Below are 25,634 nucleotides of genomic sequence, written 5' to 3'. Positions count from 1 at the left end.
CTCGCACGACCATATGCAAATACAGCGAAAGGCTGTTCAAGGTGTGCTCTACAATTCACCCATCACTTTACAACTGAGGACTAACTGATCCATCCATCCCATTGGAGCCATATTTGAGGAAATTTCCCCAGTTGATCTTGATCTAAAAAGTGTATGATATGGAAGGGTAACAGACTTCCATATTTCTTTAAATGCTTGTGCAATCAGCTGAATCTTCAGCTTCACCCACACCCTATGAAGAGGGCAAACGGCAGGGAGGCTTGTAAACCAATTAGATTGAAGACCGACTGCAATGCTGGAAGTAAAAAGAAAACTGGAAATAGAAATTACTTTTAAATCATGGTGCATGAAGTGAAATAAATATTGGGACATGCATATGGGATTAAGGGAAGACATAAAGAGCAAAAAAAGAACTATTAAAAGTTGCAACATTAATTTTCTTGAGGGAATGAGACTCCACACTTTGTTGTTAAACAGTTATCATTTACTACCCTGTTTTAAAAAAATCATTTACTCCTGATTGAACAAATCCTAACTTTTTCATCGTTCTTTAGTCGAGAATTTGGGTAATTAGCCTAAGTTCACGCCATGACAATGATCCCTGTGCAGATTCCATTGGAAAAGACTGCAACCTGTAGAAGAGCAGGGTATCACAGCAACTTCCGGATTTCCGCTTTTAACAGTGCATATATGGATGCCAGAAGTTGTTGTTACTGGATAAAACTGACAACGGTGAGTGCTACAGCCTCACCATTAATTAGTACAGCAAAATCCAGGTGACAGTCCAAGTCACCTAGGGAATATACCATGTATGAGATTGGGAGACAATTGATTGCAAATGGAGTCAATTTTTTTTGCCTAACTCACTATTCCCAAGTTGGATTGTTAAATTTATCAAAACCTGGGGACATCCATGATCTGAAGTTACGATATTGATCTTGGTTCAGTGACCCACTCACTCGCAAAACGTAACACAGTGACCATCTACGTTTGTGGCTTGATCTATTAAAGATCAAAATGACTAACCCAGCCAGTATAATGGTGAAGGATAGATATTTAGATTTAAAAGCAAAATACTGCAGATGCTGGAAATCTGACATACAAACAAGAAATACTGGAAATACTCAGCAGGTCTGGCAGCATCTGTGGAGAGAGAAGCAGAGTTAACGTTTCAGGTCAGTGACCCTTTATCAGAATTCAAGCAGACGAAGGGTCACTGACCTGAAACCTTAACTCTGCTTCTCTCTCCACAGATGCTGCCAGACCTGCTGAGCATTTCCAGCATTTCTTGTTTTTATTTTATATTATATATTTAGATTTGGTCATTCAGGTCCTTTTTATCCAACATTCAATAGTAAGTGGCTCATTGCTATATATTTTGATAACTAAAGTGATCATTGTTTTGTAGTAGGCTAATATAAGGTTTTAATAGTATTTTAAAAGGTTGTTTGTAAAGGAAATTGAATGTACCTTGTTTTAATTTTAACTGTTCTATCCGCTACATGCTTCAATAGTTTAGAAGATATTGCACAGTAGAAATACTAATAGACTTGTCTTTTTCCTCAACAGAGGTTAATAGACAAGTCACGAGTAACCTGTGTAAAATGGGTTCCTGGTTCAGAAAGCCTCTTCTTAGTATCTCATTCCAGTGGCAATATGTACTTGTATAATGTGGAACACTCTTGTGGTACCACAACACCACATTATCAGCCACTGAAACAAGGAGACAATTATGCAGTTCACACCTGCAAAAGCAAATCTACAAGAAACCCTTTACTCAAATGGACGGTTGGAGAAGGGGCCCTGAATGAATTTGCATTCTCTCCTGATGGGAAGTACCTTGCTTGTGTAAGTCAGGATGGATTTCTCCGTGTGTTTAACTTTGATTCGGTGGAGTTGCATGGTACAATGAAAAGTTACTTTGGAGGACTGCTTTGTGTGTGTTGGAGTCCAGATGGAAAATACATTGTGACAGGTGGAGAGGATGATCTAGTGACCGTGTGGTCTTTTATAGACTGTCGTGTAATAGCCAGGGGACATGGACATAAGTCGTGGGTCAGTGTTGTTGCATTTGACCCTTATACCACTAGTGTAGAAGAAAATGATCCTATGGAGTTCAGTGGGAGTGATGAGGACTTCCAAGACCAAATACACTTCGGCAGAGATCGAGCAAATAGTACACAATCTAGGTTGTCAAAAAGGAATTCTACAGACAGTCGTCCTGTAAGTGTCACATATAGGTTTGGCTCTGTTGGCCAAGACACACAGCTCTGTTTATGGGATCTGACGGAAGATATTCTGTTCCCTCATCAACCTCTTTCACGTGCTCGGACACACACAAATGTGATGAATGCCACAAGCCCATCAGCTGGAAATGTTGCAACCAGCACTGGAAGCAATGGTAATAGCAGCATCACTACAACACCCAGCAACTCCTTACCTCCTCCTCTTCCTCGATCAAATAGCCTTCCGCACTCAGCAGTTACGAACGTCAATAACAAAAGCAACGTTCTGGATGGTGCAATTGCTTCTGGAGTCAGTAAATTTGCAACCTTATCACTACACGACCGCAAGGAAAGACACCATGAGAAGGATCACAAACGAAATCACAGCATGGGCCACATTTCCAGCAAAAGCAGTGACAAACTAAATCTAGTCACCAAAACTAAAATGGACTCAGCTAAAACTCTGGGAACATCTCTCTGCCCTAGAATGGATGATGTGCCCTTGTTAGAGCCTCTTATCTGTAAAAAGATAGCACATGAAAGACTGACTGTATTAATATTTCTTGAAGACTGTATTGTCACTGCCTGTCAAGAGGGCTTTATTTGCACATGGGCAAGGCCTGGTAAAGTGGTAAGTCTGAGCTCTTAGACCTAAGTTATAAAAAAAAATCTAAGTTCAGTCAGTTCCTCTTTGGAACAAATTATTTTCAAAAAGCTGCTTTTTGACCAAAATTATGATTTCCTTCCCACAGCCACTGTTAAGTCCAAATATTGATAAATACTAATTGCTTTTGAGCAAAATTGTTCTGCAATGACTTGCTCTTAAAGCCATGCTTAAACTCACTGATGTGATACTTACTAGTAAACCATGAGATATTGTAAATATATTTTTTTAAATTACAAAATGCGAAGTGTAATCTCTTTCGCCAGGCCTGCCATTTCAGGTCCACATTGTGAAGGGATTACGACAACATGGTCTCCTGAAAACATTGGACCACCAATCATTAAGACTAGTGTGGTCTGTCAGATTTATCGTATCCCATTTGATTTCTTTCCCTTCACAAATGGAATTCCTAGATGAGGGCGCACCACCCTTTCATGAATATAAAGTACCAAAATAGTTGTGTGTGTGTATATATGTATATATATATATATATATATATATATATATATATATATATATATATATATATATATATATATATATATATATAATAGATGTGTGTATATATACATATGTATGTGTATATAGAGATATATATCTCTATATGAAAAACATCATTTATAAAAAGATAATTTTTTTCTAATGAAGGTTAAGTGCTTCTTTAAATGGAGTTATGTGTATAATATCTTGTCTTAAACATGGGATATATTTATCATGTCTTGTATTTACTACTGTACATCTCTGTAAAAAGTTGTGCATGTCTTCATGATCTGGTGTGTACCAGAACAGTCCACAAGTTTTACAGTGGAATTCAGTGAGATGTCAATTTCATTAATTCACAGTTTGGACAAGAAGATCAGTGAATACTGCCAGTGTATATTAAATGGATGTATGCTGTATATAAATGCTGTTTCAGTTTTTCTGACTGTGGTAACAAAGATTCAGTTTACAATAAGTGTCATCACATCTGAAAATGAAAGCTTTTGAAGCAAAAATTACAAGCTCAATATAGCCATTAACATTGTAGTCTTTTTGGCGCATGTTTTTTTAAAGTACATCATTTTATTTGTTTTGAATCCTTTGTATTACTGTAAATACAGAAGTGAGATAGGAATATACTTGGCACAATAATTCCGCTTTTAAAAGGTAAATACTTCAGATGCATTTTTCCCGTAACTAAGAAAACAGAATTATGACATTGCATCATTTCAATATTATTTGTGTTGGAGGCATGCTAGCAATCAAAGATTCTCAAACTTGAGTAAATATAGCAACAATCTGTGAAATAAATGTTGAGATGGATTCACGGTCTAGTGCTTTTAATATCCTTAAATTATCAATGGTTTAACGGTCTTTGTTTACCAATAAACAAAATGGCGCAATGGATAAATATTAGAGCAAATTAGGAAGCCTTATATAATTTGAACAGCTGTTAAAATTTTAATTGCAAATCTTGATTCATTATTTAAAACTGATTTCCCAATGACATCTTTTTATCTTTGATAAAATTGAGTCATTACTGCAATGGCTGTGAAATCCCTGAGATGTGCACATTTCAGGGTAGCGTTTTCTGATGCCATGAATTTTTGGAGGTTGAACAAGTGTGAAACAGTAATGGATTATGTAATTGAGGAAATCGGTTGTATTGTTAAATACACATTGCTTTTATTCCTTGTTCTTAAACAACAATTGTTGCACCAGAAATGTTTTTAAGTTAAGACTTTCACACTGAAATCTTTTTTTTTAAAGTGGAGCTGCTGCTTGTTGCTCTTGTTTTTTTACATTTGCACTGATTATTGACTTACTGTCAACCCACGGTCATGATCCATTTTATTTTATATATAAACTAAGGTTTTTGACAATGTCCAGCTGACAAACTTGTTCCTATTGTATTTGATTGTATGGCATTACAATAAGTTTGTAATTTGTAACTGAATTCATGAAAATATTGCAGATGTTTCTTACATATTTTTTGCTGTGCAATGTAGCATCAATAATCTGTTGTAACACAAAACAATCAGGCTGTACTGATCTACATTTAACATTTCTCGTGTTTTATGGATTAAGAAGGACATTAACTTTAACAAACTCTATAGGTGGTGTATATATTAAGTATGCAGATGTAAGTCATTATCTGAAATATACATATTTAAATATTTAATCCAGTTTCAAAGTAAGTGTGTAACTTGCATTTTATGAATTCATTCCAGTTTCTTAAATTGATTGTTGTGATTAGGCAGTAACCTAATTATATCCATAAACAATTTCCATGCAAGGCTAACCAGATAAGAATTTGATGGTATTGTCACTCCATCTTTGTTTCTTTCACCTGAAAAGCAGCATTTTTAAAGGGCCATAATTTGCTGTAGCAGGGCACCAAATGGCATTTGCCTTTAGTTAGACTTACCTGTTTAAATCGGGCCGATATATATGCTATGCAAGCTGCTAGAAGTGTAAGCTGATGATGTTGCAATGCAGAAAACTGGACATCTGCAATCTGAGTGAACAGGGCAAGCAACTGCATATCTCTAGATTGAAGGATTGTCAAGTTAACAGCGCAAGGACTGAGAAGGAAGTGTAAATTAGCATGTGTGAATTCAATGCCAATCAGACACAGAAGGAAAAAAAGAGGGGGAAAGGTTGGATTGAGAGAAAGGAAAAGTTTTTTTAAAATTAAATTTTACATTTTTAAAATCCCTTAGAATTCAAAGCCGCAGGAGTGAAATTCTACACTTGTAGTCATTAATTTTCATTGCCAGAGAGGTTGTTTGGCAGTAATTGACATTTATCACATTGCTAAGTGTACTTGAACTGGAATCAACAAGACTTAACTTTCTGTGGCGAGTTTAGTTTGTATCTACTGCTGAAGTACAGCAACTTTATGCTGTTCTCATCTCCATTCCCTTGTCCATGACACGCAGACTTGAAAGGATATGGAGGACAACTGGTTTAGCCATCCACTGCCAGGTCTGGCTGATCCACTTAAAACGCTATTGGGTCCTGCTCTCACCTGCTAAAATTGCTCACTATTCCAGGATCATCCTAGAATGCAAAAATAACCCCCAGTTTCTTTTTTAAACTGCAAATAGTCTTCCTAAACACCTTTCCCCATCCTCCCTTCCAACAACAAGTGCAAGGCGCTCATAGACGTTTTTGTCACTAAGATCAAAACTACCTGATCAGCTGCCTCTGGCATTCCTCCTTTCCACTAGCCACCTGGCCAAGCTCTTCTAATGCTCCCCACTGTCCTAGCCCAAACTCTCATCTTTCTATAGTTTCTCTCCTATCTCCCCTTTTGCTCTCTGAGTTCATCTTGTCCATGAGACCCAATTCCTGCTCCCCCAACCCTCTTGCCACTAAACTGCTGATCACCCAACTTCCCTTCCTGGTCCCCATGTTAGCCGATATTGTTAATGGTTTTCTGTCTTCAGGTTGTTGTCCCTCTGTCCTAAATCTACTGTCCTCACCCCTCGACCACACAGTCCTTGCAAACTACCCGTCCCATCTCCAACTTCCCTTTCCACTCCAAAGTCCTTGAACGCGTTGTTGCCTTCCTGGAACTCTATTTGAATCCGTCCTATCAAGTTTCCGATCCTCCCCACAGTACCGAAACCGTTCTTATCGAAGTCACACATGGCATCCTATGTGACTGTGACATAGGTAAACTTTGTTTCCTCGTCCTTTTCGACCAGTGCAGCCTTTGACACGGCCACACCATCCTCCTCCAACGTCTTTCCACTGTCCTCCAGCTGGGTGGGACTGGTGGGTACCATTAGCCTCACTGTTACTTTGGTAGCAATGATGACCCAATGTCTCTCAGTGATCCATGAGCATTTGAATTAATTACTGTCTGATTTTACCTAATTCTTGTTAATTATGCCCCCTGCTGGGGTTACGGATAATTTCAGTTTTGAACACGGGTACTATTATCCACGCCCTGCTTTTCAAGGAAGCTTTCAGTAAGCCAATGGTAAACAGCATCGACACTGATTACAGACGAGACTGTAGCCCACTAAAGATTGCTACCTGGTATTGCGAGCCAGGGGGAAACAATTTTCTTCAGTAGATAACAGTGAAAGTTGTTTACATAACTGGCTATGAATAATTGAGTGAAATCATCATTTGAATTCATTTTGAATACAGCACTAATTGTTGGAAGATGTGTAATTGCAGTTGTGTCTTCTACAATTAAAAAATAAAATACTTCATAGTGTAATAATTAACTTTTTGGAGGGATGTACAGTTGGGATGTCGTAAACTTGACTGAAAAAGACGTCTTTGATCCATATTTTTTTTAAAAACTACCATCATTGGGAAGTAATTTAAATTAGTCTTAATCTCCTTTGAAACACTGGAACTTTTATCTTAATCATTTACCTCTCAATTTTAAGACAAAAATTGTATTTGGGATTAACAAGTTAATACTGTTCTGCACTTTCCAGCTAAATTATTTGTATTGATTTTCCTATAAATTCTTTGCCTCATTGGAAATAGTTTTGCCACCTTAAAAAGAATTGGCAGTGTTCCTTTAAACAACCTTTAGACCATTATTAAAAGTACCTGAACAATCAAAAGCCCTTTTTTAACTGCATATAATTTTAACTTTCAAGTGGAAGTAATCTATCTTGCATAGCAGTCATCATCTTGCATCAACAAAATTAATTTTATAAGTGATATGGAGGTTTTTAATCAAATTCTCTTTTTTTTACCCCCAACCCCCACAGCAGCTGCCCCCTACCATTGTTTTTTTCCGGGGTTTTGTGTAACCAAGTAGGTTTCATGCTTTTTCATCTCTTGGCACCTGTGGTGTTTGTCAGGAAAATTCATGTTTCAATAAAGTGATCCAGTTATTAGTTTTCTCCCTAGGGCAATGCTGTACTTAGTGGTCCAGAAAATAAATAATTTAGTTGTACACACTGAGAAATGGATCTGGATTGTCATGTGCAATCTGAGAAATGTGAAATGAAGACCTTAAAGGAGAGCTCAATGTGATTTTTTTGAAAATGTAAATTTCCAAAATGTTCTGCAGCAGTCTGCCATTCTGCTCTCAGTATATACTGCTTTATTATGGAAAGATGCAATTTTCAACACTAAACTTTATGCAGTGTTGATTTGCTGATTTTTTTTCCACATACATTAAAAAAAATTCAAACCACTTCCAAAATACCGTATTTCACCTAGATTTTGAAAAACACTAAAACCAGTTCTGATTCAACCATTTGATGAAAAAGTACATTATTTTGCAGAACATAAAATGTGGTTGATGCATTATGAATGGTGAGTAACAAATTGAAATTTCCCAGTTTCTTTCTCCTTTAATTGCTTTGTTGCACTAAGCTTTCATGATTGTGAATTATGAGTTGATCGAATGCTTTGAAACATTAACCATTTGTTAATGTATTTAAACATAGTAATTTTGAAGCTGTGTGTGTGTGCAGTTTCTAAAGGTAGTGTTTTGCGACTCCGTGAACACACAGGAAAGCTAGAGAGTAGGCTAGCTTTAATGTCCACTGCCATTGACATTGGTTCAGCTGGTGGAAGGTGTTGTGAATAAAGTTTCACTTGCACTTGACTTTGGCCATCTCTCTACATAGTGCACTTTAAGGACAGGTTTGCTGCAAGTGGTTGGGAATAATCAGACAAGGAGAATTTAAACTGGACTGCCCATGGGCAATTCACAAGTTTCCTAATGGCTTAATGTGTATCTAATATCCATGGTTAAACAGGGCTAAATTGTGGCGAGTCGAAGAGACTTAGTAGTTGGCAGGAAAAAAGACAGAGGCGCAAGGGGAGAGCCAACTGTGCAACAGCCCCAACAAACAAATTTCTCTGCAGCACCTGTGGAAGAGCCTGTCACTCCAGAATTGGCCTTTATAGCCACTCCAGGCGCTGCTTCACAAACCACTGACCACCTCCAGGCGCGTATCCATTGTCTCTCGAGATAAGGAGGCCCAAAAGAATATCCATGGTCCACCTCTGAACTTTTGAGTGCAGGGAACAGCATTCCAGATAACTTGGGTTGCATGGGAAAGAGTTACATAAACAGGAGAATGTGCATGTAAAAATTTACCTTTTTTTAATGCAGACTGTGTACTTTTGAAGTGTGGAAGCAGTTGCAACAGCTCTTCTGTTTGATATAAAAAGGAACAGCCTGACTTGAGCAGTAATGGTGGTGCTCACGGACCTGGCACTGAATAGTTTTGATAACTAAGATTGACAGTTCCTGTATGTAAAAATTCTAATATAAATGCCAATAGAGGCTAGGATTAGAACCTTAAAACACATAAATTATAACTGATTTGTAAATTTGGTATTTAATGTTTTGCAAAATTAGTCACTAAAGGAGCATTGCTCAAAATGTTGAATTTAACCAATGGATATTATTGGTATACCTGGAAAACATTTGAGCTTTGTTTTCTAGTAGCTTTACAGCAATATTCATTTATTGATTATTGAGGTTGACTTCTGGCAGTAATATGCTAATCCTGCATTGCATTTGCAAGGGTTAGTCCAAAGAGTTTTCATCATGTGATGTGATGTCTTTAGTCCTTATTTAGCTGAGCAACTCCTAGGGAGAATTCTAGAGAAAACTTAATAGATCCTCCCACCTTTTGGCATCAGGTGATGAGTTTCTAATTCCAATAACATTAAAGTAAATTTGTGCATTTCATATTGGTTTAATAGTATTATAAATTCAAAACAAATCTGTATACCATGGTGTAAATTAACTTTAATAATATAAAGCAAATGCCATTACTTTTGTGTCTGAATATGCCCTAAGGTACTCAGGTTGCTTAGCAAATGCAGCAGATGAGTATATGTGAAACTTTGTAATTTCTATGTAATTTTATGCTCATTGGTCAAGGTAATTTGGGAAACTCATTAGCTGTCACAAGGAGAAAGCTAGCATTCTTACAGTAATGTGGATGGATGTATTTATATATCCAGAATGAGAAAGACCATAGGTCCCATAATTGTTTACTTCCATCCTTGGTTGACTTTTATCCCTGTCCATTAACCCTCCCCCTATGGAAATTCCTGTATGATCCTTCATGGCTACTTGGAGGTCCAGGGCCAACTAATTACTTTCCAGATTGACTGATTTAGTTTTACATATAATTACATATAGCCATTTCTACTGTATCCTAGGCAATTTTGAATTGATGCAAATTCATTCACATTTCCTATAGTGCTCCACTACACGCCTATCACCACCACCACTCCTGTCCCCCACCACACAACTGTTTTGGTGACTTGCATTTTACATTGAGATGCAAGCTATAACAAAAGACTAATGTTTTTTTTATCATACTGTGTATGGGAAAGCTTCAGTATCAGAGGTTTATAAAGGAAATGAGCCACATTTTTGACTTGACTCTTTAGAGGGTGTAAATATTGCCATTTAACACCTTTGATTCATATTGGTAAATTGAAACATCTTTTTTTGTGGCTGCAATCATTTGTGAACTTTATGGAAAATATAACATTTGAATTTACCTTTGTAGTATGCCTAAGCCAGGCATTGTATTAGTATTTCAAACTGCATCACATTTGTTCTAATTTCATAGTTTGTCATCCTATCAGAAAATGTTTTCCAGCTGTCTAGTTTTGAGTGCTCAATACTTGAGTCATCTGACTTGCCAAATTGCATTAGAGCCAACTGCAATGTAGAAGTTTAATAATTTCTATATAAATGTTTTGATGTTTTCTGTTCGTGCTGGACCTGTTGAATGAGTTAAGTTATTTTTATTTGCGTTGCTATAAGTGCAAATTCAAGCAAAACTTTACTAATAAAGGATTTCATTGCTTTTGAAAAGGTTCCCAATTTACCTATACTTTGTTATGATGCCTCATCAGAAAAACTTGAAACACTTAATAGGTCATAATTAACACATGAATTACTATTTAGTACAAATGTCAAAGGTATAACAATTTGAAATGCTGTATTTACAGGGCTTATTGTCATCCCAAAATCAAGCCAATTCACCGAGTGGGACTGTAGTATAGCCATCGCACTACTGCTAGCAAACCTTCGCCACAGGATAAGACGTAATGACATTGGAGCCAGGAGCTGGTCTTCAGCCACAGAGCTTTAGAAGTTTTATTATACTGGTGTTTTTGTTCAGGATTCTGCTGTGAATTGTGTAGAGCTAACACTGGGAGAACAATGTCGCGTGTAAGCTGTTGACATGGGCTTATCTGTTCAAGTAAAATGGGAAAGCTGCTAACTCCAAGAATCTTGCGAACTTATTTCCTTGGTGTTGGCAGTAAAAAACCAAAAACCATTTTATGAATCTTAACTTTTCAATTTTCTTTCGTCTTCTCAGAGTTGATGTACTTTAATCATATGTATAGAGAAAAAATTATTAAAACAAAAGAACTATGTCTGTTCGCGGTACATTAAATGATCCTGCGAATTAGTATCTCACTGTGTACTTTGCACTGATTTTTGTTTTGCTTTTTTCTCTTTTTAAACGGAAACTGGTTGGAAGGCAGCTTAGAATGCACTCCGTGAAATTGAGTCATTACTTTCTGGCTTGAATTTGTGATTCAGGAGGTGGATGTTGCAATCATAGATTTATATTTAAAATGTTGCACTTAATAGTTTAATGCAAGTAGAGAATGACCTAAAATGGGACGTGCAAAATCTCCCAGAACAGGTATGTTGCAGACAATAAAGGAAATTCTTCTGTATCTATTAAACATTTATTTTAATATTGTTTCAAATTGAACCAACTGCGTACTATATGTATAAATACTGTTCAAGTCATGGCGCAATGATCATTTACACTAGTTGAAGTTTTGTCCTCTAATGAAAGTGGTTTCTAATTCAGAAAATATACATAAAATCTTGAATATAGTTTTATTTGTTCATTTATTTTCAGTTGTAAAAAGTAAATTTGGCTGTAATTAATCCTTTGTTGAATTAACTGTTTGGTACAAGAGGAAATTTTGTATTAAAAGAAATTAAAGCTATCTCAGCTGTAGAGTTCTTATAACTAATGCATATTTTAAATTTCTGATCTTTGTACTTCTGTGGTTGATGCATCACCGAGGTCCAAAAACTAGCACAGGGACTGACTTACTAGATGCCAGTTAGGAACAGCTGTATTGAGGAATTGGTTGATGCAATTTCTTTGTGGGTTAGAATTGCTAGGTCATAACAGACCCTCATCAATGTAAAAGAATTTAGGATGTGCCAAATGTTTTACAGTTGTCACACAATCTAACTAGGAATTGCTGGTTGGGTTATGTTACATCATTATAAAATTTGCTGTACAGGCTAATGCTGATTTCTTGGAAGAATGTAAAAGTACAGATGAAGCTTGAATAAAGGATACCTTGCATACTTCTTGACAGTTTTGCTTTACTTAGGTCATTTAACATGTACTTTAAAGTCTCCACTGATGAGAATTGGCTTGAGTTTAATATGAGATCCCTGTGTTGTGAATTTCTACCATTGACAGATCCATTTATAATGCCCTAATTTCACTTCACTGAAAGTCAACAGACTGTTACATTAATTGGCCAGCCAGTATGATCAAATAGGAACAGCGTGCTAGATGTTCTTGGTTCAAGGTGGATACTAAGGTTTGAGCATATGTGATTAGCTGTCAGCCAGTGTCTTTGCTGTAAACTTATCGTTAAAGAGTATGGTTTCTTCCAACAACTAGTCCTTCAAAACTAGGCCTGCAGAACAAAAGTATGAAAACAAACGACTTCTCTTACTTTGCTGCTAAACTTGAGCATTAAGCTTCAATTTTTTTGTTGCAATGCTGTTTCAAACTCTGAATCTATCCCTTTTAAATAGTAAAGTTAATTTAAAACTACCAATGGCATTTTGAAATGACTGCTATATATCTACCTTTTAATTAATTGTACATTCATAACTGTCTGAGATGTGAGGAATTGTTGCAACAGCCCTTTGTTAACATACACTACAGAGCACTTGGTAATGTCTCAGACAGCCTGCAGACCAATGTGGCCTATGAGCTGCATTGATCCATCCTGCAAAGCTCCTGCTGATTCTCTTTATTTCTTGCATGGTATACTTGGATTTGCAGTCAGTGAGAAAATGTTAGTATGCTAGGGCGGCGCAGTGGTTAGCACCACAGCCTCACAGCTCCAGGGACCCGGGTTCAATTCTGGGTACTGTCTGTGTGGAGTTTGCAAGTTCTCCGTGTCTGCGTAGGTTTCCTCCGGGTGCTCCGGTTTCCTCCCACTGCCAAAAGACTTGCAGGTGATAGGTAAATTGGCTGTTATAAATTGCCCCTAGTGTAGGTAGGTGGTAGGGCATATGGGATTACTGTAGGGTTAGTATAAATGGCTGGTTGTTGGTCGGCACAGACTCGGTGGGCTGAAGGGCCTGTTTCAGTGCTGTATCTCTAATCTAAATCTATCCTTGTGGTTCTTGCATCAGACAAATTCCTTTCTGGTACTTGAACTTTGCAAGGTTGGCTTCATCTGTTCAAGGACTTGAGGCGAAAGACAATATAATATTTAAATTGCAATGGCTTTCTTAAACAGGGCAAAATTCAGAATTTGCTAACTTATGTGATTGATGCCCATATATTGGTAATTACTTACTGTTGCTCTTTCTCATTCCTTGAAAGTTCTTCAGAGTTTCTACACGAAATAGGAGCTGCTTGCATCCTAAAGGGAAGAAAAATTACAATCAAGGAAACTCACTTTATAACTTTGGTTCAGACCAACTCTTTTTTCCCCCAGTTTTGAGGCAGCCCCTCACTTCTGCACATAGAAGCAACAGGAAGGCCTTCACCCCCAGCAACAGCATTGAGAAGTGTTAGTATAATTATGGGTATAAGGTTGCTGGTACACTGCACTCCAAGAAACTAAAATGGTGTTCCTGACTCTGCTGTATAGAATCATAGAACAGTTGCAGCACAGGAGGAGGCCATTTGGCCTGTCATGTCTGTGCCGGCTCTGCAAAAGCAACTCAGTTAGTTCCACATCCGCCATTTCCCCAGACCCTGCAATTTTCTCTTCAGATAAACAATTTTTGTGATATGCTAACCCTTGACTAGCCAGCAGTGTCAGAACAGCTGTAGGCCATCTGGCACTTGAGAGCGATGTCATCAGATGGAAGCCCTACAGATTATTGTGGCAGGTCTCCCCCTTCATCAAACTCATTCAGACTTTCATGGGTCAGTATGGAGTAATTTATCACTGTTCTCTTGTCTTTTTGTATGTAATCAAGTATTCATATTTCTGTCTACCTTCCTATGTCTTCCTGTGTCACAAGCCATTTAATGAATGGCTGACTGGAGATTTAAAGATTAACAAGTTAATGCTCCATTCACGTATTAGGAGTTGTGTGTAATGGAGAGCCCATGAGATCCATGCTTAAATACCTCTTGTGGAAAATGACCTAGATATGCCCTTGGTAGTGTCCAGTCACATGACTAATATTGTGCTCCACTGAGTGCATCTGTTGTCTTGATTTTACTCATAAGCTGCTGCGCTGGCAGATAAACGGATCTCTGTTCATACAGATGCCAGATTTTCAGCATGTCATTGCAGACGGTCGATGATGGTTTCTCTTCTCACCTTTAGCTTAGCTAGTTCACAGGGTGGGCCATTATTGCATTATTCTTTAGTTTGTATTTTGAGTATACTGTCCTGCAAGCAGTTTTCTAAGCAGCTAACCAAGATCCTCTGCACTAGAACTGGTTTATAAACCATAACATGGTGGGGAGGGCACTGTGCATTCCCTGGATGAGTGCTCTATATGTAAGGAAAGGATTGGCCGTTGCTGGCAGCAAGGTGTCAAATACAATATGATTAAGCAACTATTTGAGATAATGGTAAATATATCAGAGACCACTGAATAAGAAAGTTTTGTTGCATTGAGGCATGGGAAAGATGCCTGTAGTCATCAGTTTGTTGTATCTGTACATTGAGCTCAAAGTCAATTACCAATATGAAGTATTGATCTGGATCAGTACTTTAAAAGGGATACTACACCTGCTCCTGTTTGGAAAATGCTATCTATGGACAAGTCTTGCATGGCTGCAGTTGGGATTTCCATTAGTTAATAAATCTCACCCATTTCGGCAGGAAAGATAGTCTTGAACTGCTTCCCTTGAGCAATTTTTCTGACGGCACATGACCAGTTGCAAGTTTAATCGAAGTAATTCCTGCTTTTTTCAATACGGTTGCTAATAACCGAAGGAATTTGGGTTTTTAAAAAAAAATCCTGAAAGTTGATCTCTGACCAAATGGCAGTACTTGGGTTCAATGAAGATGAACAAAAATATATATTTTGCAGCATTGAAGCAGTGATATGTATTTCAACTTGACTGATCTGCAACCAAAGATTGTCAATCAAAAAACCAGCAACAATAATACTTAAAATTAGTGCAATCTGATAAATATGCAGTGTAATATATAAAATAAACAGAATATATGTACACTTAAAGCTATTAAACAACTTGTACATGCCCTCTCCCTGTTTACCTAGCCCCATCCTCACTTTTTTTTGCTCATTAATAGTTTAGGGTTTTACAGATGGCCATCTGTCTCAATGGTTAACAGTAATAGTTCTTAGAATTAAATCTTGTTTCCTACGATCCAGAAGCTGACTTCTTTGATAATTTGCCCTTGCAAAGATATGTATCCTGAAGATCATCAATTATTCCACTTACAGGCATTTGTATATTGAATTCAAGCAGTCTCAAACTGAACGACTAGTCTCATTTTGGAATGGTGTATATTCAATAAACCAGATTTTACTAACCAGCTTTGAATGAACTAATTTATTTACAACTAAATGGAAATTTTAAACACGAAAGTTCAGCAAATACTGCAAGTTACAATCTAATTCTCACATTCAGCAAAAGTTCTCAATGGACCAATTATGAAAATATTTTCAGATGGAAAAATAAAGTCTGATAGTTGGATGGAGTTCAGTCTGGGAATGGCAAGTTCTGTCAGCCTTTGTCTACTTGTAACACTCTCAGTATTAATGTATCACTTTTTAACTCGTGACAACATAAAACGAGCACAGAGGGAACTGAACAAAATTTTTAATATACCCTTATACTAGAAATCAGAACTGTTGAACAGAAGCAAAATTTCACAATCTTTTTTGAAGTAGGGATTGCCACACGTTCAATATTACATTCAAATATACAATTGACAATTATACATCTCCAAAAAAGATGTAAATATGGAGCTAGAGATTTAAGATGAAATAAAACGGGAAATACATATGAGTCCAGTTCCAAATGAAATAAACCACTTTGATTTTTGTATTATAAAAATGAAATAAATTCAAAAATTATGACCACCTCCCTAGAGTCAAAGTATGCAGATTTCCCCCCCCCCCCCCCCCCCCACCCCCGCAACCACTGCAATTTTAGAACTCTTGGGTCTTTAACAGGTTGATTATGCTGTCTCATTGAATAATGGAATCATTCAGCAGAGAAGGCAGCCCTTTGGCCCATCATATCTGTGCCAGCTCTTTAAAATAGCTATCCAATTAGTCCAACTTCCCTGCTCTTTCCTTACAGCTCTACACATTTCCTCTTTTCAAGCATATATCGAATTCCTTTTTGAAAGTTGCTATTGAAAATGCTTCACTACCCTTTCTGGTAGTACATTCCAGATCATCATAAATCGCTACTTTAAAAAAAAATCTCCGCCCCTCTGTTCTTTTGCTTATTATCTTAAACCTGTGTCTTCTGGTAGCAATCCCCACCACTCTTGATTTATTTTTTTTAAAAGTCTGCTGTTGAGTTTACCAAAAGTTATGGCCAAACGTGTTCTCTTTAGTAACCATTTTACAACCTCTGCTCTCTGAACCCTGTCAATATTTTACCAGTTAGATTGATATATAGACTGATTTTTTTTCTCCAAGATTGTTGGGCATCGTTGTCAAGTGCAAATTATAAAATATCAGTCTTCCTGGACAATTTTTTTTTTTCCCCCAGTTTTTTGTGACAAAGGAGTTTTAAATGTTTAATATTTTGTACTGTACCAAGCTTGCCTTCAATGGGTGTTTTTCTTTAAAATTGATGGTTTATTTATGATGCTTTTGTATTTCTAGCTTAAAACATAACTTCCTCTAACTTCTTTAATTAGTACAGATCTTGGTTCTTTCAATATGCTTCACCAGTCAAGTTGGGAGGGGCTTGCAGGGTATCTGTTATTACCCTGATGATGACAATAGCCCATCTCCAGAGTGCAGGAGCCTCAGCCTTTGCGATTGTCCAACAGGTTTGAGGTTCTTTCAGCTTGTTTGGATGAGAGTGGGGGCTGTAGGGTGGATGAGCAACCTGACCATTGCACCATGGTACAGGAAGCCATTCAAGTGGAGGGAGAAAAAAGGAATGTAGTGGTAGTAGGATACAGTATATTTAGGGGGATTGACACTGTTCTCTGCAGCCAAGAGCGAGAGTCTAGACATCTGTGTTGCCTGCGCGGTGCCGGGGTTCGGGACATCTGCTCAGGGCTGGAGAGGAACTTGCAGTGGGAGGGGGAGGATCCAGTTCTTGTGGTCCATGTAGGTACCAACGACATAGGCAGGACAAGGAAAGAGGTTCAGCATGAGGAACTGGGCGCCAAATTAAGAAGCAGAACCCCAAAGGTGGTAATCTCTGGATTATTACCTGAGCCACGTGCAAATTGGCATAGGACAAACAAGATTAGAGAAATTAATGCATAGCTCAAAGACTGGTGTGGTAGAAGTGGGTTCCGGTTCGTGGGGCACTAGTACCAGAACTGGGAAAAGTGGTGGCTGTACCATTGGGACGGTCTACACCTGAACCCTGTTGGGGCCAGTGTTCTAGCGAGCTGCATAAATAGAGAAGTAGAGAGGGTTTTAAACTGAACAGTGGGGGCAAGGAATCAAATTTGGGAAGATATGGTATATCAAGGAGTAGAAACAAGGCAAGAGAGAAAGGCATTAATATGGGAAATGATAGACTGTTGACGGGAAGGGACAGAGCGTACAAATCTAAAGTAAATCAACAGATAAGGCTGGAGGTTACAAAAACAATAAAAGGACAAAACTAAAGGCTCTGTATCTGAATGGACGTAGCATTTGAAACAAAACAGATGAACTGAGAGCACAAGTAGAAATAAATAATATGATCTGATAGCCATTACAGAGACATGGCAGCAGGACGACATAGATTGGGACCTGAATATTGAAGGGTACGTAGCATTTAGGAAGGACAGGAACCTAGGAAAAGGTGGAAGGGTAGTTCTGTTAATTAATGATGGTATTAGTGCAATAGAGAGGGATGACCTAAGTTCGGGAGACCAAGATGTAGAAGCAGTTTGGGTACAGATGAGAAATCATAAAGGCAAGAAGTCACTTGTGGGAGTGGTATACAGGCCACCTAACATTAACCACACTGTAGGACGGGGTATAAAGGAAGAAATAATAAAACTTGTCAGAAAGGTACAGCGATAATTACGGGGGATTTTAGCCCACATAGACTGGAAAAATCAGATGGGCAGAGGTAGCCTGGTTGAAGAGTACATAAAATGTTTTCGGGATAATTTCTTGGACCATACGTTCTGGAGCCAACCAGAGAGCAGGCTGTACTAGACCTGGTATTGTGCAGTGAGATAGGATTAATTAATGACCTCATAGTTAAGGCACCCCGAGGTAGCAGCGATTATAATTATTGAATTTTACATTGTTAGAGGGAGAGATGCGTGGGTCCAAGACTAGTTTTTAAACTTAAATAAGGGCAATTATGAGGGCATGAAAGCAGAGCTAGCTAAAGTGAACTGGCAAGTTAGGTTAAGGGATATGTCAATAGAGATGCAGTGGCAGACATTTAAGGGGATATTTCAGAATACACAGAATAGATGCATTTCAACAAGAAAGAAAAATTCCAAGGGTGGGACCCGCCATCCGTGGTTAACTAAAACAGTTAAAGATAGTTTCGAACTTAAAGAAAAAGCCTATAATTGCGCAAAGATGGGAGGCAGGTCAGAAAATTGGGCAGAACATTAATAAAAACAGCAAAGAATGACTAAAAGATTGATAAGGAAGGTAAAATTAGAGTACGAGAGAAAGCGAGCTAGTAATATAAAGACAGATAGTAAGAATTTCAATTGATATTTAAAAAAAGAAAAGAGTTAACAAAGTGAGCGTTGGTCCTATAGAAAGTGAGTCTGGGGAATTAATAATGGATAATAAGGAGATGGCAGATGAATTGAACAGATATTTTGCATCGGTCTTTGCTAGTGAAAGGTACAAATAACATCCCAGAATTAGCTGTAAGTCAGGAAATGGAAGGGAGAAAGGAACTCAAGAAAATTACAATCACCAGGGAAGTGGTACTGAACAAATTGTTGGAGCTGCGGGCTGAAAAGTCCCCGGGTCCTGATGGACTTCATCCTAGGGTCTTAAAAGACGTGGCTAGTGAGATAGTTGATGCGTTAGTTTTAATTTTCCAAAATTCCCTAGATTCGGGGAAGGTTCCATTAGATTGGAAATAGCAAATGTAACTCCTTTATTCAAAAAGGGAGGGAGACAGAAAGCTGGAATCTACAGGCCAGTTAGCTTAACATCTGTCATAGGGAAAATGGTAGAAGCTGTTATAAAAGATGTTATAGCAGGGCATTTAGAAAAAATCAAGGCAATCAGGCAGAGTCAACATGGTTTTGTGAAAGGCAAATCATGTTTAATCAATTTATTGGAGTTCTTTGAGGGAGTTGCATGTGCTGTGGATAAAGGGGAACCAGTGGATGTATTGTACTTAGATTTCCAGAAGACATTTGATAAGGTGCCACATCAAAGGTTATTGCAGAAAATAAAAGCTCATGGTGTAGGGAGGTAACATATTGGCATGGATAGAAGATTGGCTAGCTAACAGGAAACAGAGAGTAGGCATAAATGGGTCATTTTCTGGTTGGCAAGATGTAACAAGTGGGGTGTGCCACAGAGATCTGTGCTGGGATCTCAACATTTTACAATTTATATAAATGACTTAGATGAAGGGACCGAAGGTATGGTTGCTAAATTTACTGATGACAGAAAGATAGGTAGGAAAGTAACTTGTGAAGAGGACATAAGGAGGCTACAAAGAGATATAGATAGGTTAAATGAGTGGGCAAAGACCTGGCAAATGGAGTATAATGTGGGTAAGTGTGAAATTGTCCACTTTGGCAGGAAGAATAAAAAAGAAGCATATTATCTAAATGGTGAGAGATTGCAGAGCTCTGAAATGCAGAGGGATTGGATGCATGAATCGCAAAAGGTTAGTATGCAGGCACAGCACATAATTAGGAAAGCTAATAGAATGTTATCGTTTATCGCGAGGGGAATTGAATACAAAAGTAGGGAGCTAATGCTTCAGCTATACAGAGCATTGGTGAGACCACATCTGGACTACTGTGTACAATACTGGTCTTATTTAAGGAAGGATGTAACTGCATTGGAGGCAGTACAGAGAAGGTTCACTAAACTAATACCTGTCTTACGAGAAAAGATTGGACAGGCTAGACTGGAGTTTAGAGCATCAGAGGCGACTTGATTGAAACATTTAAGATCCTGAGGGGTCTTGACAGGGTAGATGTGGAAAGAATGTTTCCCCTTGTGGGAGAATCTAGAACTAGGGGTCACTGTTTAGAAATAAGAGGTCGCCCATTTAAGACAGAGATGAAGAGAAATTTTTTCTCTGAGGGGGCATGAGTCTTTGGAATTCTCTTCCTCAAAAGGCAGTGGAAGCAGAGTCTTTGAATATTTTTAAGGCAGAGGTAGATAGATTCTTGATAAGCAAGGTCGGGTGGAAGGTTATCGGAGTAGGTGGAAATGTGGCTTAATCAGTTCAGCCATGAACTTATTGAATAGCGGAGCAGGCTTGAAGGGCCAAGCGGCCTACTCCTGCTCCTAATTTCTATATTTGTATCCGAAAACACGGCGTCAGTTTCCACATGTACACGGGTGAGACCCAGTTCTACCTCAATGTTACCTCCCTCAATCCCTCCAGTGTCTCTAATTTGTTAGACTGCTTGTCTGACATTCAGTACTGGACGAGCAGAACATTTTCTCCTAGTAAGTATTGTGAAGACTGAAGCCATTGTCTTTGCTCCTCAGCACAAACCCTGTTCCTGAACCTCTGACTCCATTCCTCCCCCAGCAACTATCTGAGGCTGAACCATACTGTTCACAAGCTTGATGTCACATTTGACCTTCAGACGAGCTTCTGATCACATATCCGCACCATCACTAAGACCCCCATTTCCACCTCTGTAACAATGCCTCTGCCTCAGTTCATGTCCTGCTGAAACTGCCTCCGTGCCTCTGTTACCTCTAGACTTGACTATTCCAACGCACTCCTGGCCAGCTTCCTACATTCTACCCTCTGTAAACTTGTCATCAAAAACTCTGCTGTTCATGTCCTAACTTGTACTAAGTCCCATGTGCACGCTGACCTACATTGTTTCCTTGTTGAGCAACACCTTAATTTTAAAATTTTCATCCTAATTTTCAGATCTCTCCTTGGCAAATCTTTGTAATCTCCTTCAGTCCTACAACCTTCTGACTTACCTGCATGCCTCCAACTCTGGCCTCTTGAGTATCCCCGATTTTAATCGCTCTACCATTGGCAGTCGTGCTTTCACCGACCAAGGTTCTAAGCTCTGGAATTCCCTCCCTAAACTTCTCCATCTCACTATTTCTCTTTCCTTCTATAAGATGCTCCTTAAAACCCACCTCTTTGACCAAGCTTTTGGTGATCTCCGCAATTATTTCCTTATGTGACTTGGTGTCAAATTTTGTTAATGCTCCTGTAAAATGCCTTGGGCATTTTAAGGATGCTAGATAAATGTAAATTGTTTTGTTTGTTGTGTAATTCCAAACAACTTGCATTTCTATAGCACCTTTAACAGAGTAAAACATCCCAAGGCAATTCACAGGAGCATTATCAACCAAAAGTATTGTGAAGAAATAGTACGTAAACTACATTTTAACATATACAAAGAAACAATTATATAATGTTGGTTTATTAAATTGAGTTTTTTTCAAATGGATTAGCTAAACACTAAAATACAATGATTAGTCTGGTATTTTAATATTCTATAATTTTGTAAAATGTTAAATATTTAACATTAGAATGCAGATAAGTCAGTGTTCCCAATGACTTGCTGCTAACGTTGGAATTGTACATATATTTGAAAAACAAACCTTCCACAGGAATTCTGCTACTATACAATTTACAGCCACTGTTCATATTCCACCAAAATCATTCTGGTACTTTGACAACAATTTAAATAGGCTGAAGATAACGTAAATGACAGAAATGGAGCAACTATCATTTTGTTTTTTTTTTGTTTTCCTCTCAACAAAAGATAAATTAAAAAATTATACTTTGAGAAAAATGCTTTCACTTCACTAAAGAGCAAATTTCCAAAAAGAATATTCAACCATTTTATTAAAACTTCTGGTATATTTGTGTTATGTCTATAAAACAAATTATACAGTTGAAGCTATATTTGGAAATCCATTTTATTCATTAATGTGATTACAACTTTTTAATAAAACTTCCATTTAATGGATAAGAAGAAATAATGTTGGGATGACAAACAATCTATAAACATACTCAGTATAGGAACTGTAGAACATCAAAAATCTCTGCAGTCATAAATATTGTATTATTTCGATGAAAATACTTAACTGTTTAAATGTTGCTCACTTTTTGTTACATAAAATGTAAGTGAAATTTCACTCCAAAGCTGATTAATGTTTTAGGACTGATAATGACAAATTCTTCCTCCACTTTGTGTAGACGTTTTGTGGAGATTTAAGAGGGGCATAAGTAACTGTTCACATTAATCTAGTAAAATAACTTGATCCAACAAGAACCCTCCTCTCAGGTTAATTCCATAACTAATAACATGTGACAAGTTTGAATGTAAAGTGCCAATTTTTTCAGATCAACATATCAAATGTCACATTGAAAAAATTGGAATAAGCCAAACAATGTTTTGTGAGCTTTATCACATGACCTTCCAATATCAACTAAATGAAGAATGTAGTCCTGAGCTAGTGTGTCACTTGATTAAAATGAAGTTAGGAATAAGGCACAAACCTGATGGTTGGCCTGTAGCCCAGTAGAAGACTATTAAAATATGGTCTCTTACAACTTTTTTTTAAAAAACATTACAAAGAGCTTTGATGTGTAAAGGAATAGTTATTGAATATTCTTGAATTGTAATTGTTCTCAGTAGCCATCACTTTTTCTTTCTGAAGAGGGTAAATTGTAACACTTTGTAGTAGGTTTCCGTTGTCCTGCACACTGTATAAATAAATGAAAACTTATGAATACAATACAACTGAATTTGTTTCTGACATCTAATTCAGAATACGAAAAACTGTATTGCAAGTATTATGCATTATAAGCTAATACATAACCATTTAAAATGTTAAAGAGCTTCTATTTTGGATACCAAAATTGTTCATAATTTCATATATACAGTATTAGTTTGAAAATAATGCACTTTCCAAATTGCTTTGCCAAAACAGGTGTACATGATTTAACTGGAAATTGTGATCAAATGATCTCCCTCATGCACAATAACACAAATAATGAAAGACCAAGTATTTTACAATTTGAATATATCGGTAGCGCTACTCAAGCTATTATATCAATACATACCATGGGTAAAGGAAGCTTGGCATCTCTGGGAATTGCAAGGATGTTGAGGATGCTTATTTTTAGTTCTTTCACTGAAAGAGGCATCAAAACAACAACTTGCATTTCTATACCACCTTTAACAGAGTAAAACATCGCAAGGCAGTTCACAGGAGCATTATCACACATAATTTGGCACCAAGCCACATAAGGACAGATCAAAAGCTTGGTCAAGAGGTCGGTTTTAAGGGGGGGAGAGAGAGAGAGAGAGAGGCACAGTGGCAGAGAAGTTTAGGGAGGGAATGCCAGAGCTTAGGACCTAGGCGGCTTTTTTTTAATTCATTCATGGGATGTGGGCGACACTGGCCAGGCCAGCTTTTATTGCCCTTGAGAAGGTGGTGGTGAGCTGCCTTCTTGAACCACTGCAGTCCATTTGGGGTAGGTATACCCACAGTGCTGTTAGGAAGGGAGTTCCAAGATTTTGACCCAGCAACAGTGAAGGAACAGCGATATAGTTCCAAGTCAGGATGGCGTGTGACTTGGAGGGGAACTTGCAGGTGGTGGTGTTCCCATGTATTTGCTGCCCTTGTCCTTCTAGTTGGTAGAGGTCGCGGATTTGGAAGGTGCTGTCTAAGGAGCCTTGGTGCATTTCTGCAGTGTATCTTGTAGAATGTACTCGCTGCTGCCACTGTGCGTCGGTGGTGGAGGGAGTGAATGTTTGTAGATTGGGTGCCAATCAAGCGGGCTGCTTTGTCCTGGATGGTGTCGAGCTTCTTGAGTGTTGTTGGAGCTGCACCCATCCAGGCAAGTGGAGAGTATTCCATCACACTCCTGACTTGTACCTTGTAGATGGTGGACAGGCTTTGGGGAGTCAGGAGGTGAGTTACTCGCCTCAGGATTCCTAGCCTCTGATCTGCTCTTGTGGCCACGGTATTTATATGGCTACTCCAGTTCAGTTTCTGGTCAATGGTAGCCCCTAGGATGTTGATCGTGGGGGATTCAGCGATGGTAATTCTGTGAATGTCAAGGGGAGATGGTTAGATTCTCTCTTGTTGGAGATGGTCATTGCCTGGCACTTGTGTGGTGCAAATGTTACTTGCCACTTATCAGCCCAAGCCTGGATATTGTCCAGGTCTTGCTGCATTTCTGCATGGACTGCTTCAGTATCTGAGGAGTCACAAACAGTGCTGAACGTTGTGCAATCATCAGCAAACATCCCCACTTCTGACCTTATGATTGAAGGAAGGTCATTGATGAAGCAGCTGAAGATGGTTGGGCCTAGGACACTATCCTGAGGAACTCCTGCAGTGATGTCCTGGAGCTCAGATGATTGACCTCCAACAACCACAACCATCTTCCTTTGCACTAGGTATGACTCCAGCCAGCGGAGGGTTTTCTCCCTGATTCCCATTGAGCTCAGTTTTGCTAGGGCTCTTTGATGCCATACTCAGTCAAATGCTGCCTTGATGTCAAGGGCAATCACTCTGACCTCACCTCTTGAGTTCAGCTCTTTTGTCCATGTTTGAACCAAGGCTGTAATGAGGTCAGGAGCTGAGTAGCCCTGGCGGAACCCAAACTGAGCGTCCCTGAGCAGGTTATTGCTAAGCAAGTGCCGTTTGATGGCACTGTTGATGACACCTTCCATCACTTTACTGATGATTGAGAGTAGGCTGATGGGGCAGTAATTGGCTGGGTTGGACTTGTCCTGCTTTTTGTGTACAGAACATACCTGGGCAATTTTCCACACTGCAGGGTAGATGCCAGTGTTGTAGCTGTACTGGAACAGCTTGGCTAGGGGTGCGGCAAGTTCTGGAGCACAGGTCTTCAGTACTATTGCCGGAAGATTGTCAGGGCCCATAGCTTTTGCAGTATCCAGTGCCTTCAGTCGTTTCTTGATATCATGCGGAGTGAATCGAATTGGCTGAAGTCTGGCATCTGTGATGCTGGGGACTTTAGGAGGAGGCCGAGATGAATCATCAACTCGGCACTTCTGGCTGAAGATTGTTGCAAATGCTTCAGCCTTATCCAGCATTGATGTGCTGGGCTCCCCCATCATTGAGGATGGGGATATTTGTGGAGCCACCTCCTCCAGTTAGTTGTTTAATTGTCGTCCACCATTCACGGCTGGAT

At 38.5% G+C, this 25,634-nt stretch overlaps 2 protein-coding genes across 12 annotated transcripts in view; one reads left to right on the top strand and one right to left on the bottom strand.

The window, feature by feature from the left end:
- wdr20a (WD repeat domain 20a) overlaps positions 1 to 11,616 on the top strand; it is a 130,755-nt gene extending 119,139 nt beyond the window's left edge. For 3 of the 7 annotated variants that reach the window (XM_068038916.1, XM_068038914.1, XM_068038917.1), the window contains 2 exons: positions 1,570 to 2,856; positions 10,843 to 11,616. In XM_068038916.1, the coding sequence (XP_067895017.1) occupies positions 1,657 to 2,856; positions 10,843 to 10,896 (1,254 nt within the window). In that variant the 5' untranslated portion in view covers positions 1,570 to 1,656 and the 3' untranslated portion in view covers positions 10,897 to 11,616. Of the gene's footprint in view, positions 1 to 554; positions 733 to 1,569; positions 2,857 to 10,842 lie in introns of those variants that run through there. The other 4 variants (XM_068038915.1, XM_068038922.1, XM_068038921.1 and 1 more) reach the window with 4 other exon arrangements.
- Positions 11,617 to 22,447: 10,831 nt separating this feature from the next.
- LOC137373462 (MAPK/MAK/MRK overlapping kinase-like) overlaps positions 22,448 to 25,634 on the bottom strand; it is a 208,999-nt gene continuing 205,812 nt past the window's right edge. For 3 of the 5 annotated variants that reach the window (XM_068038287.1, XM_068038290.1, XM_068038292.1), the window contains one exon: positions 22,448 to 23,168. In XM_068038287.1, coding sequence (XP_067894388.1) covers positions 23,094 to 23,168 — 75 coding nt within the window. In that variant the 3' untranslated portion in view covers positions 22,448 to 23,093. The remainder of the gene's footprint in view (positions 23,169 to 25,634) is intronic. The other 2 variants (XM_068038288.1, XM_068038289.1) reach the window with 1 other exon arrangement.

Source organism: Heterodontus francisci, chromosome 9, assembly GCF_036365525.1.
Source record: "Heterodontus francisci isolate sHetFra1 chromosome 9, sHetFra1.hap1, whole genome shotgun sequence".
In the NCBI taxonomy this organism is placed as follows: domain Eukaryota; kingdom Metazoa; phylum Chordata; class Chondrichthyes; order Heterodontiformes; family Heterodontidae; genus Heterodontus; species Heterodontus francisci.
This window is presented reverse-complemented; position numbering and strand designations above follow the sequence as displayed.